The sequence below is a fragment of the Eleutherodactylus coqui genome, chromosome 4 (assembly GCF_035609145.1).
Source record: "Eleutherodactylus coqui strain aEleCoq1 chromosome 4, aEleCoq1.hap1, whole genome shotgun sequence".
NCBI classification, from domain to species: Eukaryota; Metazoa; Chordata; class Amphibia; order Anura; family Eleutherodactylidae; genus Eleutherodactylus; species Eleutherodactylus coqui.
Genome location: NC_089840.1, coordinates 136,430,083 through 136,452,760, shown reverse-complemented (window position 1 = coordinate 136,452,760; position 22,678 = coordinate 136,430,083). Strand labels below are relative to the sequence as shown.

General features: G+C 41.1%; 1 protein-coding gene across 1 annotated transcript in view; it reads left to right on the top strand.

Annotated features, from left to right (window-relative positions):
• The window catches only part of KLHDC8A (kelch domain containing 8A), a 47,896-nt gene extending 35,491 nt beyond the window's left edge, over positions 1 to 12,405 (top strand). The window contains exons 4-6 of the mRNA XM_066598671.1: positions 8,357 to 8,572; positions 11,400 to 11,501; positions 11,954 to 12,405. Of these exons, the coding sequence (XP_066454768.1) occupies positions 8,357 to 8,572; positions 11,400 to 11,501; positions 11,954 to 12,147 (512 nt within the window). The 3' untranslated portion in view covers positions 12,148 to 12,405. The remainder of the gene's footprint in view (positions 1 to 8,356; positions 8,573 to 11,399; positions 11,502 to 11,953) is intronic.
• Positions 12,406 to 22,678: the final 10,273 nt, after the last annotated feature.

The following is a 22,678-nucleotide window of genomic DNA, read 5'->3' as shown; positions in this document are numbered from 1 at the left end:
ATAAGTTTGGACAGAAGTTAATGGTCCAAGTAAGAAAAAAGGAAGCATAGCCGAATTCCTGTTGTGTGAAGACTTTATTTACATTTATCTATATCAATCCACGTTAGTTTAAATTTTCACGCAAATAACAACAGTATGTATTTTGAAAATATGCGAATAAAATATTTTTGAACAGAACAGTACCGTCTCTGTGAAATGTGGGTCTTATTGCAAATGCTTTGACACCCATTCCACAAATTCAACATGGCAATCAGGATCGTCCCCATTGAGATGACGCAGCTGGATCTTGTACGAGTGCCATTTGTGCGTAGCACATTATCCATTGGAATAAACCATCATAGCCATCCAGTATAACCATATATTTTAAATACTGAGGAATTAGGATAAACCTAATTTAGGATTTTTTTAATGGATTTACTAGGAGAGTATTTTTGTATCTAATGTAAAAACATTCTTATTGGATTTATTTTAATTGAAGACCAGCCAAAAATTCATTCTAGTAGATTTTATGAAGATAAAATATTTGTTTTTGGTCCCTTGAAAATAAAAATGTTTTTTCTTTCTCTAACCTGGTTTTTCAAGACTGTAACATGGTCACGTTACAGTATCCATATTATGGGTGCAAGACTCAGAGTTTCGCAGTGGGTTCATGTGTTAAGACTCGAACACAGATGCTAAAATAAGCCCATATTATAGCTTTGTAAAACTTACCTTGTGCTTTAATCAGTTTGAAACATTGAAGTAGGTTTAATTGAATTTTCAATTTTTTTCCACCACATACACTTTAAAATGAGTTTGCAAACTTAGCTGTGAATTAATTTAACAAATTCCACTTTTCAGTACATTCTTGAAATCAGGCAAGCTAACTATACAAGGTGGTCCAAAGGTATGGAGGCACCTGAGAACATGGAAAATGGTGGTTGGGAACACCATCTTGTGTGTGGCATGTTGCTAAGAAGAAGATTACAAATCTGTGAAGGGAGGTGTCCAACATGGTGGACATTTTGAAAGCCATCATCTTGGAACCAAGTAGATATTTTCAAACAAGGAGTGCATGTAACATATATATGTGTGTGTATATATATATATATATATATATATATTATACACACACATACATTTATGAGGAATCCAAATCTGTGCTTAAATGTGACGTACCTTTATTCCTTCCAAAGTTATTACCAATTTTCTCTTTGTTACAGACACAGAGATATGGCTACAAGATTAACACCCAAGAAGGGGTCAGAGATTGTACTGATCTCTGGGGAGCATAGTACCTGATTCATTGCAGCAGATTTCAATGGTCAGCACCCTAACAGACCACCAATGCGCCCTGGCATAGTTGGCAGATTGCCAAACTTCGCCAAGCTGGTTCTGTGTTGGACCTGCCAAAAAGTGGACATAATAAAACTGCCACAGACAAAGCAACAACAATGGCCATCCTGATATCAATCTACAAGGGCCCACATCGTAGCACCTGGCATCTGTTACAGGAGAGTGGGGTGAGTTGAACCACCAGGTGGATACTGGCTATACACAAGTGGCACCTATAGAAGGTCCAGTTGCTGCATCATCTCAATGAGGATGATCCTGATCGCCATGTTGAATTTGCAGAATAAGTATCACAGCAATTGCAACTGGATCCACATTTCACAGAGACGGTACTGTTCAGTGATTAAGTAAACCTCTACATGAATGGGAAGGTGAACAAACAAAACCTTTGCTACTGGTCTGGCACAAACCCATACAGATTCCTCCAAGATTGTTTGCATTTAGAAAATTATGATGTGGTGCAGTGTGTGGGGTATGAAGATAGCGAACCCATACTTCATCGATGGTCACCTTACTGTTTCCAAGTATTTGAAATTGTTACATGACAAGGTTTTACTGCCACTGTGCAATGAAGATGGCAAATTTGTAGTGTTCATCTAGCATGATGGTGCCCTCCCCCACCCCCCACACAAATGCATTATGAACGTGATGTCCATAAGTTTTTGAATGAGCAGTTTCCGAGAAAGTGTATTGGGCCTCATGGCCTCCTGAATTGGTCTCCATGCTCACCGGATCTCGCCTCCTTGGACTTCTACCTGTGGCGTGATGTCAAGTCCAAGGCTGACAGTGTGGTGCGCATACAACAGCAGGTACTGGACGCCTGTGCAAGCATGTCTGCTGAGGTGCTGCCCCTAGTGCATTGTGAATGGGAGAAGAGGACAGCCTTGACAATTCGAAACAACAGGGAGCACATCAAGCATATCCTGTAATGAATCATCACGTTCAATGTCACTAAAAAATTGTTAACTATAAGTGGAATAAAGGTACATGACATTTAAGCTTAGATTTGGAGTCCTCGTCAAATTATTTATCAAATATATATATCACCTGCATCCATTCCTATTTGAAAAGATGGTGGCTTTCAAAATGGCTTGTGGACACTGCCTCTCACAAATTTGCCCCCTTCCCCTTAGCAACATGCCACACATAAAATGGCATTCCCAACCATCATTTTCTATGTACTCAGGTGTCTCCATACCTTTGAACTGCCCTGAATAGTCGGCTTACTTGATTTCAAGTATGTACTGAAAATGGCATTTGAAAATTAATACACAGCTAAGTTTGCAAACTCATCTAAAAGTGTATCTGATGGAAATATTGAAAATTCAATTAAACCTACTTCAGTGTTGTAAAATGATTAAAGCACAAGGCCAGTTTTACAAAGCTATAATATGGATGATGCAATGTGACCATGTTACAGTCTTGTAAAACTGGGCTAGAGAAATATAAGAACATTTTTATTTTCAAGGGATCAAAAACAAATATTTTATCTTCATGAAAGCTGCCCACTGAAATCTTGGCTGGTCTTCAATTAAAATAAATCCAATAACACTGTTTTCTCATATTAAATACACTGAATACCCTCCTCGTGAAGTCATTCAAAAATCCTAAATTGGGTACTTTCAAGTTTGTTTTTTTTAGCTAAGATTAAGGGTAGCAGGGAGGCCGGGCTCATAGGAGAAAGCCTGAGTGGGTCTGGAATTGCCTTATGAATTCCCTGTAGGGTCTTTATTGTGCCATAGGTAATAAGGCTAAGGAAGCGTTTATAATTTTTAACCGGGGAATTAAACCAGAGTAAATACTGGTGTTTGGGTGTCAGAAGCGACTTTTCTAGGTTTACTGTGGGGGTATCTATTGAGGTGCCTACTAACGAGAGCTATCTAGCAAGGTGATTTGATTGGTAGTAGTGGTGAATGCTTGGAAGGCCAAATCCTCCTTGCGGTTTCTTTTGAATCAGGTAGGAGTGGGCTATTCTCTGTTTGCGGTGATTCCAGATGTATTTGTTAATGAGAGTTTTAAGTTTAGTTAAAAAACTGTTTAGCGATTGCGATTGGTACTGTATGAATTATGTATAGGATAGATGGTAAGACATATGTGTATATTAAGTTTTTCCAACCCATCCATGATGGGAAAGGATATTTAAATTCTGCAGTTGGTTTTGTATTTTGGTTAAAAGTGGAGCGTAATAAATTTTATATAGCATGGATGGGTACGGCGTAAGTGTGATACCCGGATACTTAATACCTGAAATGGGCCATGTGAAAGGAGACTGTCGTTTTAGGAATTTAATCGAATCATTAGGGACAGAAATATTTAAAGCTTCAGATTTATTGCAGTTTATTTTAAAGTTTAAGGATTGGTTTATCCTAATTCGTCAATATTTAAAATATGTTTTTACTGGATGGCTATGATGGAAAACGCTGAAGGATATCATCTGCCTCCTATTGGCACCCATGTTAAAAAGCACATATATTTAACATATACATTTTTTTTTTTACCAGAAGGCACAAGATTATATCAATTTTGTATCCGTTAAGTCCGTAAAAGGGTTTGCCAGTTGTAAGCTATTGAAGGAAAAGTTAAGGGTGGACATATCTGAACCTAATACCGAAACAGCCCTGTTTGCACTTGAGCCTTATTTGTTTAAAGTACAATCCACGCCCAAATTTGAAAACGCCCCTTAAATATATAAAATTGGGAAGAAATTGTGAAATATATTGGAGTATATTTTATACTTGATCTTTTACTGATAACATTTTTTAGCTAAAATATGTTTTAATACTTCAAAATCATTGCTTTAGCTTATTATTTTGATGTCCTTTTCTATGGCATTGACAGACAGAGGCATAGTATAGGCACTGGTAAGGCACCTTGTCTGTTTTCTGCCTTTTTCAATATTTTTTTTTTTATTTACTCCTCCAGAAATTGATGGCAGCAACACATATTAAAAAAGTTGGGCAAGGCCATGTCTACCAATGTGCAGCATCCCCTCTTCATTTTACACCAATCTGTAAATGTCTGTGAAGTGAGGAGACCAATTGTTGAAGCTTTGGGAGAGGAATGTTGTCCCATTCTTATCTGATGTAGGATTCTAGCTGCTCAACAGTCCGGGGTCATCTTTGATGGTTGTTTCTATTCATAATGTCACCAAATATTTTCTATTGGTGAAAGGTCTGGCCTGCAGACAGTCGGTCTGGGCCCCAGACTCGTCTTCTGTGAAGCCATGCTGTTGTGATAGATGCAGTATGTGGTTTAGCATTGTCTTGCTGAAATATGCAAGCCCTTCCCTGAAAGAGACGTTGTTTGGATGGAGCACATATTGTTCTAAACCTCTAAATACTGCTCAGCATTGATAGTGCCATTCATGATGTGTAAGCTGCCCATGCCATAGGCACTAATACAACCCCATACCATCAGAGATGGAGAGGTGAGTGCTGATGAAAAGCTGGATGGTCCCTCTCCTCTTGAATCTCCAGGACATGGTGTCAGTGATTTCTAAAAAGAATCTGACCACAGAACAGTTTTCCAGTTTGCCTCAATCCATTTGGAATAAGCTTTGGCCCAGAAGAGACACCAGCATTTCTGGATTGTATTGATTATATGGCTTCTTACTTGGCATGATGCAGCTTAAACTTGCATTTGTGGATTGTACAGCAAACTGTGTTCACAGACAATGATTTCTGGACGTATTCCCGAGCCCATGCAGTAATTTGCATAATAGAATCATGCTTGTTTTTAATACAGTGCCATCTGAGGGTCTTGAGCATCCAATACTGACCACTGACCCTGTCCCTTGTGCTCTTGAATTTCTCCAGATTCTCTGACTCTTTTGATGATATTATGTAGTGTAGATAGTGGGATAGTCAAAGGTCATCACAATTTTACGTTGACGAACATTTTTTCTGAGACTGTTCTACAATGTTTAGATGCAGTTTTTCACAGATTGGTGACCTCTGACCATCTGTGCTTCTGAGAGACTCTGTCTCTCTAACACATTCTTTTTATACAGCCATGTGACTTTTTAAAATTGGTGTTGTACCTTCCATAGTATCAAATAAATATAAGGGGGTGCTTAAACGTTTTTGACTTTATTTTGTAACCTACTTTAGGATGATACTTTTATCACATAACACTTTATTATTTTTATGTTCCTGGCCTAAATTTCATAGTTGTGGCTTGATTATTTCTTTGCAGATCTCAAGTGAACAAAATCTCCCCATCTCAAGGCAAGCATTTTCTTATTTTTTTCAAAAGAATTCCATTCCTCGCAAGGTAGATATACAGTACACACTAGAAATTGTCAAGAAAGTTCTCAATCACCTGGCCTACTCACCTGATCTGCTCATTTCTATTTTTTTAAAATTTGTTTCAAAAGTGTGCCTCAAATTCTGGAGCCCCTGTTCACTTCAGATCTCCAAAAAATTAATAATCAGACTGCAACATAAAAACAATAACCTTTTATTTGATATGTATTGTTAGTCTAAAAACAGGTGAGGTACGAAATGCTAGAGAATTATCACCATGCCCTCGTACATGTGCAGCTAGCTCCCTCAAGTGGCTGGTGCCAGCAGTCTTATGCTGGAAACTTGTCTGCTCTCCCTTTTAGGAGACTACTACAAAATATGGGAGAGCAGGCATTTACTTCACTGGATATTAGAGATGTGAATGTCTATGTAAAAGGCTATAGGTTTTAGACAGTTGTATCCTTCACAAGCTTGTCCCAAAGGACTCAAAGCTGAATTAACAGTGCCCAGATAGCAGGGAAGCTTCACAGTAGTCACACCATACCATGGCAGCTAGGGAAATGTAGGCAGAGAAACACTAGTGAAGAGGAGTATTTATTGTGTATCAAGAGCCCTAGAAATGGTCATTCAGGTTGAAATCCTTTGCATTAATAATGTTATGAAATGTGGCTCAGTACATTTCTAATATTTTTTGGATGGACAACCCCTTTAATTTGCCATCAGGAGGCAGTTCTATTACATTTGAGAGACAGAATAGAGCAGCTTGCAGCACTAATCTTGCTGTCAAAACAATGGATATCCGAATGGAACCACCATGAACCCCAGTACAAGTCAATAGGGAACATCAGGTGCAACTTGGATTGAGCTAGCAATCAAAGCAATGACACAAATGTGAAAAGAGCCTAAGCCACAGTGTCTGGTTTATATTACTAATTGTACAGCATTACTTGGGCGGCATAAATCGCTAACAGTTCTAAGGAGGTACCAGATAGGTTCTGTAGACAAAATAAGAAGCTGATACATTTTTCGCATTCTTGAAATTGGTGATGGACGGGAAAAGAGACAACACGTGATGGCACAATATTAAGTAACCCCGGTCGGAATAGCTAAACTATGATTTGACGTTGTATTGGAATGTTGCTCGGCCTTATGTCATCTGATATTATTCTGCTAGACAATCAGCTTGTCGTCTGATACATTCCCTTTAGAATGTCTTTGAACAATATGCAACTGCCTAAAGCTAAGAGATGCTTCACTGCAAGCCCTCATGGGTAATATATGAGACCTAAGTAAAATTCTAAAAGATTATGGATTTGCATTATTCTACCAAAACCTGAAGTTCTGCATTCTGCATAGCTTCAGGACTTTATAGCTCACCAACAGCGGTCTACCCATTGCTGTACAGGGGGTGGACAAAAATATGGAAACACCGTACGAAATGCATGCCTTAAGTTATAGAGGATTATAAATCATATTTCACGATTCTACCAGTAGATTTTAACTATATCCGCTTGCTAAGGGCAGCTCGGTGCTAATTAAAATCCCATGGGGATTTTAATGGTCCAGGATCCATACATGTGTACTACAGCGGAGTTAGTAGGCGGTGCTATAGTTGCTGCAAGACACAATGATCTGTATAATAGCGCCAACACGTAGTAAGTGTCATTTGTCTTCGAAACTGCATTCTGCGCAGCTGTGAGGGAATCATGGCAGAGATGATGGAATTCCAACACAGTCAAATTGTTGGGGCCTGTATGGTGGGCGCATCTGTAACAAAGGTAGCAGACATTTTTGCTTTATCACGAGGCACAGTATCCAAGAATATGACTGCAAACATTAAGACTTGAAAAAATGCATCAAGCAAACACCAGTAAGGGTGGAAATGTGTGTTGAGTGACAGACAGACGATCATTGCGTAGGAATGTGATTGAAAACAAAAAAGCAGATTACAGTTTTGGTGTTTCCATATTTTTGTCCAACCCCTATCTAAAATTACCCGGTAAAAAGAAGTGAACAAAATCTGCATAGGGTGCGTGCACACGGACGTGTAAAAAGTTGCACCCGAGATTCTTGGGCATCACTCGGATTGGACAGTACATGGACGTCCCATCAGAGTACTGTCCGATATGCGGGACACCGCATATTGACATGAAGTATTTTCTTCCAAGATTTGGACAAAAATAGGACATGCTGAATTTTTTTTTTACTTGATCTATTCAAGGCCCATGTGCATACACCCCTACAAATGAATAGCTGCCATATCCAGCTGATTTGCGAACCGAATTTTCAGTCCAAAAATCGTCTGGAAAAAACAGCCATGTGCATGTACCCGAAGTAGTAGTATTTATCCCACAAAGGATGATGGAAATGCCGGCAGCTCACAAGCATCCTATGTGTAATAATGACTTTAAGGCAAATTCTTCCTGATTTCAATATTTGTATGGTTATATTCGTATAAATTCAGGAAGTTAGAGCTTCTACCACTCGCATATCTTTCTTGTTTCATATTGCTTATATATTGTATACCATTGAGGGCTCCTGCACATTGGCGATCACGATATTGCTGCGTTTTTTTTTTAACACAAATGTCAATAGGACTTTCTAAAGTTAAAAATGCATTGCACAAAAATCACAAGTTTGTGCTTTGTGATGCGTTTTAAACATTAGAAAGTCCTATTGACATTTGCATTAAAAAAACGCAGCAATATCGCGATCACCAGTGTGCAGGAGCCCTGACTGTTAATATATTGTACTCCAGTAACACATTTCTATACCTGCAGGGGGTAGGCAGTCTAAGTATGCGGTGAATGCCTTTGAAGTCTTTGACACAGACTCTCGTTCCTGGACTAAATTCCCCAATATTCCCAACAAAAGAGCATACTCAAGATACGTGATAAGCGAAGGGTCCCTCTACAGTTTGGGAGGATTACGACAAGGGGGAACATACCGACGCCCAAAATTTACGAAGACTGTGGATATATTTGATATGGAACAAGGCAAGTTGAAATATAGATGCTAATTTAACATTATATATTTTTGATAAATACTTAAACTAAATCACCAATTTACCTTTCCTACCCATTTCATAGCATCTTATAGTAATGCTCTCGAGCTAATCCCATTTAACAGGGTTTTCCACAGTATGTGCCATAAGTGTTTGCTAGGTATGGATTCCACCTCTTAGAAGATCAGGGGTTCCCTAATTCCTTTTTCACTAGGGAACGTGTCCACCTGCGACTGCATCCATTAACTTTTCATTTTAATATGATTACAAGGGTTATCTAGTTTTTAAGCCCCATGTAACGCTCTCTATATACTCTAGTCTGAAAACATACCTGGATGACTGTTCCTATCCAGGTGGCAGCAGGTATACAGACTTTCCTGACAGGAATGGAGAGTTGCACAACAAATACAATGAACCGTTCAAAGAGACAGGCTTTACCTATGTCTCAAGCCCAGACTACTAAACAGACCGGGACAGGTAACGTGAGGTCCAAATTCAGTGTCAGAAGACAAAGTTGAAGAGTCAGGCCAGGGTCGGTGCACGGCACATCTAAGATCAAGCAGTAACTAGGAAGATAGAAAATCCACAGAAATGCACATAGAAAAAGGCCAGGGAAGTCAACACAGGGCTGAAAATAAAGCAATGGGATTACTGCAGCAGTTCCCCTTTAAAACATGAAGAAAAATATATATTTTAAAAAATAGCTGTATAGGTCCAGTATTGTAAATGACCCAACTCCCTGAAAGACTTGGGTCCAAACCTTCTGGCTAGAGGACTTTGGCATTCCGAGTCACTTAACACAACCCACCACAACAGCAACCAGTGTTAGAATGCAAGATTTTGCAGCTTTGACTAAAAGAGCTACTAAAGCAGTTATCGATGGCTAAGTATTGATATAGCAGTTATCAAATTGATAACTGCAGTATTACTGCTGTAGACAACGCTCTTGTAGTGACAGCCATGAGTTCTTGCAATAACCAGCAAGACTTCAGTTTTTGACAATGTATGCTGCTGTGGGGGGTTCTGGAAAGATGCAGGACCTACTGAGGTCACCTAACCAATAAGTCCAGACCAGACTCTAGGGAATCATGTGCTCTACATACTGGGCAGGGTTTTACTTTTTTTTAACAAATTTTAAGGACTCAAATTTAGAAAAAAAATTTTTTTTTGTAGCAGGCTAATCATTCTTCAGGTAAGGCAGATAAACTATTTCTGGTGATAGGCAGAGGCGTAGCTGGAGAGGAGCAGGTGGGGCATGTACCCCGGGTGCAGTCAAAACTTATAGGGAGGGGAGGTGCCAGCCTAGCAATTTACCCCCTACAATTTACCTGGACAGAGCTGGTTCTGCAGGAAGATGATAGTACAGTTTTGGCCAAACTGAGCTGGTTCTAATTCAAATGGCTATAGCTTTGGTTCTATCATTTCTACTGGCATGTTTTCTTAAAGCCAGGATTCTTGGTTTTGAAATGGCACCAAAAGCATGTTTGTAGCACTTTTAGAATCAAACCTACAACTGTTTGAAGTAGGGTTGGGAATATTGAATTTGCAGCTTTCATGTCTGGTGCAGAGCAGAGAGGAGAAACACTGATTGTACTCTCGTGCTACTTCTATCTGCCCCAGAGAAGAGGTGACATAGACATGACCCCCATTATCAGTCACAGAACATATTTGCTCTTTGTCACATATAGGGGTCTTCTTCCCCAGAAAAGGAGTGAAAAGATGAGTACTTGCTCATCTAACCACTTCTCTAAGTAGTTTAACCCTGCAGATGCAGCAGTCCTTGCTGACAGTGGCATCTAAACGTTTTGCTGATACCTGGTCCCCTTGACCTTCACTTCTGGGTACAAAGCACTGGCATCAGGTGATTGACTGCAGCGGTCACAAGGCCTTAGCGTTGGTCACATCATCCCTGCACCTGGAAGTGAAGACTCAAGTATTTGGTGGATGGATGCAAAACTGATTCTTTGCCTAGCTACTACTCTGATAGATACTTCAAGGTCAATGGAAGCTTACATCACACTGCCATGTACTATGGGGCATGGCATCCTCTTGTGAAGGTGAGACCATGGCTCAGGACAGGCGAGCAGACTGTTGAGTTAATAAAAATAAACTTGAGTTAATAGAAATGAGTCCCTTTTTTGAGAGCTCCATTGGAGTAGAGAGTGGCTACAAGTAGCAGCAGCACACCCTGTCATCATCCAATGCAGACAAGTCCTTTGAGCTTTATTTACATCAAATTTGTAAAGCCTTTTAAACAATCTGGTATCTCAATCATGTGATCAGCTGCGTGTTGCGCTTCGTGGTCGGTCACGTAATTGTTATTCACTGAAGGTCTGTTACTCTGCACATGTCACTGCTTCTAGCCACTAGCGGTAAAGTTTGGGCTTCACCGCTGGCAGCTAGTTGACATGACTGTGCTGCGGACTGTGAAATGACTATGATGTCAACCCAAACCCCTAAATCTGTGCAGAGTAGTTGGTCACATGACTGTCATTTACTAAAGGTCCTTTACCCTGCACAATCATGTCACTGCTTCTAGGCGCTAGCGGTAAAGTTTAATCTGACCGTGACATGACTACAATGTTAAGCGCCTAGTGCCTAGCCTCTTGACATCATAGTCTTGTTGCAACTTGTGGGACGCCAGAAATCCTCTACTGGGCCGTATATTGTGCAGGCCTAGTAAAGAGCAAAGTCTTATTTTCACTCTATCTTTAGGAATGTTTGGTGTCCATAAATTGTCAGATAGTTCACATTCTCAGATTATTCAAAATATTTCTCTGATCGACTGAAATTCTCAGGGGCTCATGGCTGTTTTTCAGGGGGCTGGATGAAGACGGATCGTTCCTGCTTTCTAAGAAAAAGAAGAGCGGATTTTGTTGCAGGGGCAATACATGGGAGAATTGTTGTGGCTGGAGGTCTTGGTAAGGAGAAAGATGCCTTATATATACAAGAATCACAGTCGGATGCTAGATAATATTCACAGCATTCTTTATAGGATTAGGCACATCCTCATTGTTGCAATACCTATTTTTCATTCAACTTAACATTATTACATAACAGGAGAAGACAGAATAGTTCCTTTCACAGCCTGAAGAATGGGCAGGTCCTATAGAATGCAGATTGTCTGCCCAGGTGACACAGGGCACGAATGTGATGGGTGTAACATTAGAACAAATTAATTAACTCGGTATTCTGATCACATTAAAGTGCTAAGATGTGCAAATGAGCCTGTCTTATTACCAGACACTTAACTGTGCGTAATGTGATAGAAGTCACCGCTTGAGAATAAAGATGTTGGCAGGACTATTGCGTGCTTATATTAAAAATTCCGCAAATAGTTCTAAAATGAATTTTGCATCTGTTTATCATTCAGGTAACCAACCTTCAGTTTTGGAAACAGCGGAGATCTTCCATCCATTGAAGAACCGATGGGAAAACTTAAGTCCCATGCCCAACCCACGATGTGCCTGCGCTACCATCGTTCTGAAGAACCGGCTGTATGCTATAGGGGGAGTAAACCAGGGTCCTTGCTCTGCTGTAGACATGCTGAGTTTGATAGAGTCTTGACCAAAGTGTTTAGTAGTATGTTGTAGGTCCTGTACAGTAGGCTTGAAAGGGTTTAGGAGTATGTATTTTATAATGCAGACATCAGCCTGTTTCTGTTTGCCAAGCCATGTCTGTCAAAGCACCCGTCCTGTCCTGTATGATGAATGCAAGGCATCTGGAATTTATATGAAAACACAAAAAAAGTGGTTAATACTGCCAAAGGCAAAACTAAGGCACCTTCTATAATATCAAAGAAGTTCCTAATTGCTTCCAAGCACTTCGAGGTAATTTTAGAGTAAGTGATAAACACAAAAAAATGCATATTAAATATTTACATGTTTTTGTGGTATCATGAAAATTATTTTCAGATTGATTTGAAGATTGAGCACTATGTACCCTTTGAAATACAGAATTCATATGTGATTATGTATGTGGCAAAGTCCAGGCAAATTATTATGTGTATATAAACCAGAAAACTAGACTAAGACCTGTCATAAACTCAGCCTATAACAGCCCTGTAAAGCGATCCTCCGATCCTCGACAATTCAAAATGGCCGCACCCCTTCTCTACCTGTTACACACTGTGTATTGGTAGTCTAAGACAACATGTGCTGCTCTGATTGGCCAGTGCTGCTATTAGGTAGTAAGAGAAGCAGTGCGGTCATCTTGGTTTGTCCAGGACTGGAGGGTCATTTGTATGTAGGGAGCAGGCTTAAAAGCGGAGCCCACTCAATACCCAACGAGTGTCAGCTGTTTAGAGTTAGCTCTTATTGCAGATCTTAATCTCTCTGAAGCCACCGTCAATTTGACAGCAGCAACTAATCAGCTAGCTGAAGGTAGAGCCCCTCCAGCACCGCTCTCAGACCCCCTGTAAGACAATCACAAGATGCAGATGGATTTACATGACAGCCCAGAGCCTAATGAAGGCTACCAGGGCTGCCATGGATTGCAGTCTACAGAGATGGCAGGACTTAATAGACTAACTTTAAATATCCAATGTACTGCTATGCCGAAGTATTGCAATTTATTCTATAAGCGATCAGGTAATCACAAGTTCAGGGTCCACAATGGGGGCTAACGAAGAACGTAATAAGTTAAATCAAATTTTAAAAAATGTATTTTAAAAAATAATTAAATAAAAACATTCAAAAAGTAAATTTTTCATATAAAAAATTTAAATAAATAAAAAATAAACAGGATTGGCATTCACACATCTGTAAAAGTTCGAAACTATTAAAATAACACATTGGCAATCGCGCATCATGAACATCGTAAGAAAAAAATGCATGTCCTCAGAATACTGGTTTTTGGGCACCCGCCCCTTAAAAAACTTTAAAAAACCATTAAAAAGGCATATTTACCACAGAATAGTACCAGTAAAAATTATGGGATGCCCCCCAAAAAAACAAGCCTTTACACAGCCCCATAACTGAAAAAGTAAATTCTTATTGGTCTCAGGTAGAGATGAGCGAACGTACTCAGTAAGGGCGATTTCGCAATCGAGCACCGCGATTTTCGAGTACTTTACTACTCGGGTGAAAAGTACTCGGGTGCGCTGTGGGGCGGGGGGTTGTAGAGGGGAGTGGGGGGTAGCAGCGGGGAACAGGGGGGAGCCCTCTCTCTCTCCCTCTCCCCCCCCCCCCCCACTCCCCGCTGCAACCCCCCGCTCACCCACAGCGCACCCGAGTACTTTTCACCTGAGTAGAGAAGTACTCGAAAATCGTGGGGCTCGATTGCGAAATCGCCCTTACGGAGTACGTTCGCTCATCTCTAGTCTCAGGATATAACAAAATATATTTTTTTAAATAATTAATTATAAAAGCTCTATAAATCTGGTATTTCTGCAATCCTAGCACCCACCTCATAAAGTTAGTATGCCATTTTTCCTGCGGTGCTTTAAATGCTGCAATAACAAATCCTAAAAAACAAGAACGCAATTGTGGATTACTTCCATTTCACCCCACTATTGTACATTATATGGTATTATTATGAAGTATAACACATCTGTCAAAAGAGAAGCCCTAATAGAGCTATCTTGACAGAAAGATAAAAATGTATGAAAAAAAATTAAAAAGACATTTTAAAAAATTACAGGTCATCCAAAGGGTTAAATACAATATGGTTGTTATAGGACAGATTCACACACTGTAGTTTTTGATGCATATTCTTTGTCCAAAACCAGGATTGGATACAAAAAGAGAAGCACTGGGGGCCATGAAAAAGTAGCCCAGCAGCACATTCTTATGGAAGCTGTCTAAAAGAAAATCTGTTTTTATTGCCCATAGCAACCAATCACAGTGCAGCTTTCATTGGTTGCTATGGGCAACAAAGACAGAGATTTTATTTTAGACAGCTTCCAAAAGAGTGCGGTGCCAGCATCGGAGGCAGCCTACTTTGCAGTTGTGGATGTTTCTTTAGTTTTTAAATCACTGTGTGATCAAGGCCTTACCCCCTATTGTTTTCTACCCTAATTTTTCTTTGCACTATGATTATACTGATTACTTCTTCTCCATATAAAAATGTACACTAAAGCTGATATATAAGTATGAATGAGCGTTTTCTACATCTTAATTTATCATTTTCAATTGTCCTGGGGCTCATTGACACTGCACGCCTTCTAGGACCCAAACAATCACGAATATGGAAATGCCTCATCCGGTAGACGGCAGTCTTGAATGGTGTGGAATGGAACCCATTGACTATAACAGGTTCCATTTGGCGCCGTTATGCATTCCAGCACTTTCAAGCATGAAGGAGCACCGCATGCCGCACTACTAGGTCTTGTTTGAGATTTTCGCAGACATCAACAAAGCCATAAGCCCCATTTACACGCAAAGATGATCGCTCGAAATTCGCTCAAGACCTTGTTCACACTTGCATTAGATGCCAATGTACTCTACATCAGTTTCATCAGTCTTTGATTAATCCATCATGATTGTGTTATTCATAACTGTTCTTTTTATAAGACCGGTCATGATTGTGGTTTTATTATTAAAGTTAATGGGGGACAGATTAAAAAACTGATGTAAACTGCTTTTAATTTATCATGTTTTTCATAGTAACATAGTATGTAAGGCCGAAAAAAAATATGTCCATCCAGTTCAGCCTATTATCCCCCAAAGGGCCCTATTTCAATAAGATTAGATTATTTGCACCACTAACAAAAATCTTGTAAGGGCATTAGGCAATTGCTTACTTCTCTTAGGTCAGACGCTCATTTGTCTTATGTGACTGAGAGGTTCAGGCGCAACTCACATTGAACACCACACAGAAACCTGTCTGTGTGCTGTCCAATACACGGAAGGCTTGCATAATAAAGGGGTTTTCCAGGGAGAATAGTATTGATGATCTATCCTCAGGATAAGTCATCAACAGTTTATCAGCTGGGATCCGTCGCTCAAGACCCCGACAGATCAGCTGAACAGGCACATGCTGTCAGCGTCGCAAATACACAGAGGTCAGAGCGGAAGCCTCCGTGTAGTGTCCGGCGCTTGTAGCTGCAGGCACGGCTCTCAGTGAAATCAACGCGAGCTGTGTCTGCAGTTACAAGCGCCGGCCACTACATGGAGACTTCCACTGCTTCAGCTCCGACCTCTGTATTTGCGGCACTGACTGCATGCGCCCACTTAGCTGATTGGTCGGTGTAAGGATATGCCAATAATAGTATTTTCTTTGGAAAACTCCTTTAACATGTATTTGCATGTCCTAATTCTCATCCATGATAAGGACAAGATTAGGACATCTAATGAGTTTTTTCATATGGACAATTGGTTTGCGTGAAAAAACAGTGAGAATAGCCCCATAGGCTATAATGGGTCTGTGTGCTCTGCGTGAATTAACATAGTCAGCACAGGGACCCAAATACGCCAGTATGCTGAAGGACTAGAGATGAGCGAACCTACTTGGCCACGCCCCTTTTTCGCCCGAGCGCCGCGATTTTCGAGTACTTCCGGGGGGCGCCGTGGGTGAGTGGGGGGTTGCAGCAGGGAGTGGGGGGGAGAGGGAGAGAGAGAGGGCTCCCCTTGTTTCCCGCTGCTACCCCCCGCTCCGCCACGTCTCCCCCCGCTCCCCGAATCTTTTCCCCCCCAAGTACGGAAGTACTCGAAAATCGCGGTGCTCGATCGAGTAATTACTCGAAACGAGTATATTCGCTCATTTCTATGAAGGACTTGAATGGAGGACTATTCCAAGACTAATAATAATTATGGGCAGGGAATAATCTAAAATAAAAAAGTAATCCCCACGCACCCACAGCTGCCCAGTCCTCACTGCTGCACTCAGGGGAACTCCTACAATATTCACATGCCTTTCATTGTTCATAGCATTCAGTGATTTTGGACTGCAGCTGTGGGGACTGGGGTGGTTGTGCTGGACCAGGGGGCCATTTAACAGGTGAGGATTGATTTTTGTATTTTAGCCCATTTTCTGCCCATAATTTAATTTTCTTAGTCTAAGAAAACCCCTTTAAGTATATATGGCATAGCCACCGGATATGTAATAAACTTCTAATAGGTGGAGAAAAAACATCTGGGTATCTGCAATATACCTTGAAAGTCAGCTGGCTTCAATGGAGTGGTAACTAGAGATGAGCGAACGTACTCGGTAAAGCACTACTCGTCCGAGTAATGTGCTTTATCCGAGTATCTCCCCGCTCGTCCTGAAAGATTCGGGGAGCGCCGCGGAGCGGGGAGCTGCAGGGGAGAGCGGGGAGGAACGGAGGGGAGATCTCTCTCTCCTTCTCTCCCGCCCGCTCTCCCCTGCTCCCCGCCGCAACTCGCCTGTCAGCAGCGGTGCTCCCCGAATCTTTCAGGACGAGCGGGGAGGTACTCGGATAAAGCACATTACTCGGACGAGTAGTGCTTTACCGAGTACGTTTGCTCATCTCTAGTGGTAACTACAAGTGCTGCTTACTTTGTGTCTATGGTCACAGAAATAGGCAAGCAAATGTCTCAATGCCATAAATGCTTGAGGGGTTCCATATTCACAAGCTATCATCTTTGACCTCCTTATAATTTTGCACACTCCTCTCTAAAAACTAAAGCGTGCTCCCCGCTCCGATCACCCACTGATCCACAATTGCAACTCTAGTCCGCATTGCCGGGTGTATTTACAAGCTGCAGTGATAACATGTTCATATACACATGTGACGGCTGCAGCCAATCACTGGTCTCTAGCTGTACACCGCTGAGACCAGTGAGTAGCCTCACTAGTCACGTTGTGTACATGTAATGCCACTGCTGCAGCCAAGTAAAGTAGAGTCCAGCAATGCAGATGAGCTCAGCAATGTTGGAGCGGTGGGGGATCAGAGTGGTAAGTAGGCCCCATTCACACAAGTGTATGCCCATTAGTGCGTGCCTGAGCGCAGCACTTCTGCGGAATAAACAATGCTTTTTTTGAGCACACGTCGGGCGTATTTTACTGGACTCTTTGCGTTCGCAAGGCACCCATTTGCGCATGACAAAAAATATGCATCGATTGAAGTGGCCAGACGTTATCTTTTTCCTGCAGAATTAGTGATTAACACGCCTCCTAGCATATTTTCCATGGATTTGCCCATCACCATTGACTTTTATGGGGATTTTGGCTGTGCAAATGCTCAGGAAAATAGAGTATGCTGTGTTTTTCTTTGCATTGCCAAAATGTACAGGAAAAATATGCGCATGTGAACAAACCCACTGAAATCAATGGGTTCTATTCTGAGCATTGTGCGTGCATATATGCCCATGTGGAGGGGGCCTTAGTTTTTTATTTTTAACCATTCCATGCCCTCTCCAAAATTTTCACCAATCCCTTCAATGATTTGTTTTACCAAGGAAAGGACCGACAGTTCTTTTATTCACCTCCATTTAAAAAGGATACATAGCCTCTGTTTGTGTATTATTTGTTTTACAGCCACTTGCAGTATATTTTTTGTTACAATGTTCTAAGTCTGATATAAATATGTAGGTAAAAGAGCCCTGATGTGATCCATCAGGACGGTATTATTGTACATAGATTATGATGTGTATTCAGGACAGTGTCTTTATACAGCAGCTTGTGGATCCCACCTTTGCAATAATATAGATCTAGAAAATGACCACTAAACTGTCTGAGCCTTGTGTAATAAAGTGATCCCACATCTACTGATGAGTGCACAGCTTGATTTGTCAGTATTTTCAGAGGAATGTACTTAGTAAAGACAATCTGTAGGTTTCCTGGGCTGTAGGACACATCCTCTGCTGGGGAGAAGAGGAATACAGGTGTGCATTGCAAGGCATGGGAGAAAGCGTTACCCACCCACATTGTCTTACAGGTGTGGAAGTGACAGATACAAGTGTCATTCTATTGTTATACAACTGGACATTCCTGTTTTATGCTGTCATAGGTAAGTATTCGTCTTCCTGTCTGTGAATAAAGATGCTTTTACATGGAACGATTATCATTCAAAATAAAAACCGCTAGATCGTTTGATGCTAATCATTCAGTGTAAACGTGGCCAATGCTTCAACGATAATTTGTTCGCTTCTCGTTCATCTTTGATTTTATGCAACCATGCAAATCATCGTTGGCTCGTTTGCTAATAATTCAGTTTAAACACTGATCGTTCAGTCCTTCTCATTCACCGGTACAGAGACTGAACGTTCCCGTACAAAATAAAAAAATTAAATTTATCTTTGTGTTTAAACTAACTGCCGGAGCGAACTTTGTCATCCTTTGTTGGTTCTATCGCTATGTGTAAAAGTACCCTAAGACACGCTGGGGAAGATTTATGAGTGTATGGCCTCATGTCCACAGAGAATCGGATTCCGCATGCAGATTATCACAGCGAGAGACCTGTGGCAACCATTTACAGGAGATCACAGATGTAATGGTTTTTCTGCGCGGATGTATGCGAATGCACTACCTCCTTAATTGATTTTAACCTTCACATCCGGAGTGCATCCGCAAGTGTATTTGCGGATCATCTGCACCCATTGACTTCTATTGAGCGCATCTGCACAGAATCCGCACTGAAATGCAGCGTTGCTGCAATTTGTTTTCCGTACCAAACGGTCCGCAAATCAAATCCACATGCTTAAATTCAGTTGTGGATGCCAATGCTTCGCTATGGTCACTTTTGAATTGTGGATCTTCTGCGCTGGTGACCTGTGTGGATTCCTCAAATCAAATCTGCCCGTGGACATTGGGTCTGTTTCTGCAAGTTTGCCCCTTCACATGAGTGTATGCATATTTGCATGTGTGTCAGTGCAACTTTGTTGCGGACTGAACTAGGCTTTTTTGAGCACGTATTGGCGTATTTTACGGCACTTTTTGCACACGCAAGGCATGCTCATTTACACGGGGCAAACAAAGATACCCCAATGTAAATGGCTAATTGGTCTTTGCGTTTCAGAAATGTTCTTTTTGCAGAGGAATTACGCAGCATTTTACACATCTTCTTGCATATTCTATGGGCTTGTATTTGTGCACCCCCTATTGACTTCTAAGAGGACCTTTGGTGTGCAAATGCACAGGAAAATAAAGCATGCTGCGGGTGACTTAGCGATCACGTGACCGCCGGGATTCCCTGTTACAGCAGAGCTGCAGGGTCCTAGCAGACCCAGATCAGCTTTACTAGTGACGATTGTTACTACAGTTGGATGTTTTCTCTTGTAACTGGGGCTCCTATGGATGTGGCTCCTATGGATGCCCCAGCTACAGTGGAAAAGTATTAAATAAAAAAAAAAAGACAATGTGAATGACCCCCAGGTGGTCTTATATGACATCCTGGGGGACATAGATGGTTAAAAAAATAAGTACAGAATAATGCCAACCAAAACTGCCGCTGTATGCAACCTCTAATCCAAAACTATACATATTATATATCAAAATGTAATACAAAATGAGGAACCCATTCGTATACTTTATTTACACATATACGCCGAGGTCGCAATGCCGTGCGGCCTGAGTAGACATTCCCTATTTACTCACCATCACTGGCTCACCACCTCTCTCCTCCCCTCCGGCCGTTTGCAATGGGTGGGGACGGAGCTAAGCTCCCGCCTCTTGTCCGCAGCCAGCAATGGGAGGGGCGGGGCTTACCCTCGCCCCCTCCCATTGCAAACAGTGACAAGGGGTGGAGAGGAGAGGAGAAGAGAAGGGGTAGGGAGTTTAGCAGTTAGCGTAGGCTCCCATAGGAATCTATGCAGCTGCCACCGCCGGCATGAAAGTGCCCAGTCAAGCACTTTCATGCCACAGAAATACGCCCCTGTGCACTGATGCATTGTAAGTCAATGCATCAGAGGAGCAGCATATATCGGCTGGGTTTTCATGCCCGTGTGAATAAGCCCTCAGCCTTATAAAGCTAAAAAACAGGAAAAAAAAGTCAGTGAAAAAAGCTATTAAAAATAGCCCCATATGTTACGGAAAAGAAAAACGGAGCAAAAATTATTTTGGTAGCTGAAGGAAAAAAAAATAGGGCAGTAAAACGACCACATGGGCAAAATTCCTAAAAAGTGTCCGGTGCTAAAGGGATTAAGACTAAAAAGCTTCATTATCAGGGTAGGTGATGAATCTGACAGATACTGCAGTGGGTGAAAAATGGTGATCTATTTGTGCAGTGGAGCAATTATATTTATTTCTTCACCTACTTTTAAGTTAGTGAAGAATTCCAAAGATGCGCTAAGTCAATCACAGATTCGGCGTATTTTTTACTTAGTTTCCTTCTTTATACCACCTATTGGGTGTTACACTTTAGCACACAAGTGTGAAATTTTGCGCATTTTTCGACAACAAACTTGTGCCTCCTTTTCTATACAACTATACTTTGAAAAGTATCTGAGAAGGTGTAAATAACTTATATTAACAGTGTCTGTTCTCTCCATGCCTTTGTATGGCTGAGTTGTGTGCGCTACATTAGCATCAGTATAATAGTTGTGTGTTTTAGATCATGTTTGTGCCCAGTTATTACACTCTGCATATAATATCCATTAATGTACTCCCAGTGTTCCCAGCAGCTCTCCTCCTGTTCCCACTATTATACTGATGCTAATCTGCTTTTTATTACATGGCTCTGAGGAAGTGAGATGGACACTGGGATTGTGAGAGGAGAGATTCTCACACTCTGCATGTGAAGATTAGCATCTTGATAATGTATTCATCATCTCTATTGTAATTAGATCATACACTTGACTAGAAACCCTTTCTATTATATACATGAATGCTTAATAGCTCTCTATCACTTTCTCCAGGTCAGATGATTAGATAAGACACTTGGCAATTAGCCCTTTCACACATTTATTTGCTCACAATTATTTGCCTATAGTAGGTTCACAGAGTGGAAAGAAACTTGGTGCTGCCTGGTCTATACAGTTATGTCTCTAAGGGTTCCTTCTAACTAGCGTAAGCGCAAAAATGCTTAAGACTTTTTGTGCTGCGAAGGCCGCATTATTGCGTGCAAATCTGTGCTTTTTACTGTACTTGCGCTGCCAGAGACAGTTCAGATTGCTATGCCATGATTTAAAAGGCTGTGCAGCCTAATTAGTCTCCGGTGTTTTTTTAATTTCCCTGCAAAATTGCACGGTTCATTGTGAAATTGCGCTTGGATCGAGTGCACATTTGCATAGACTGCTATGGTGTCTTTGGTGCGCAAATGTGCACCAAAATAGAGCATCTCACTTTTTTTTGTGTTTATGAAAAAAACAAAAGTGAGAATAGTGTGACTGACGAGTGCCCAATAATTGTCCCGTGTAAAATGACTGTATGAGCTTATTCACATGAGCGCATATATGGCGCGTTTTTATGCCAGACTGTATATACGTAACCCTCTGAGGCATTGGTTTCCAATGTATTCGTTCACATGGGTGATTATACAGCGCATAAAAATGGCGACCCGCTGAAAATAGAACATACGCGACTGAAATACGCGCTGACGCATATACGGTGGCCAAAAAAAAGGTCTGAAAATATATCAATGGGAAACACTTGCTGATCCTCCGATGCGCCTGAAACAAGGGCTTATTCACACAGTCAAGCATCTGATGAGTGGCTTCTTTGTTGCGAGACGCATAAAACTCACACAGATATGAAATCTATTCTTTTGAATGAACTTATTCACATGAGCAATTTTTTTCCCCTCGCAGCTTGCAACATTTTCTATCCTTGATTAGCTCCCTCAGAATGCCTCGCCCATTGTTTTCAATGGGATCTTAAAAGACATCGCATCTCACATGAAATCAATGGGAAATACTTGTGATCCTCCAACATGCAGGAAACACTCGCGCCAAAGGATCGCAATTTCACAGAAGTGATATGAGGTGTTTTTGCATGAAAAACACATTGCATCCATGGGTAAGACGCCAATATCACTCTCGCCCGTGTGAATGTAGCCTAAGGGTATCTTTACATGGGATGGATCAACAAATCTGCTGCATATGAATACATCCTTATGATCATGCATACAGACCTATTATGGCTCCGTGCACAAGTTGTAGAATTAAAGCCATGAAAGGTATCAAGTAAAGGCTTTCTTGATCAGAGCATCGGTTCTGATCCTGTCCTTTCCTCTAAATATGTAATAGCTATCTGCATGAAG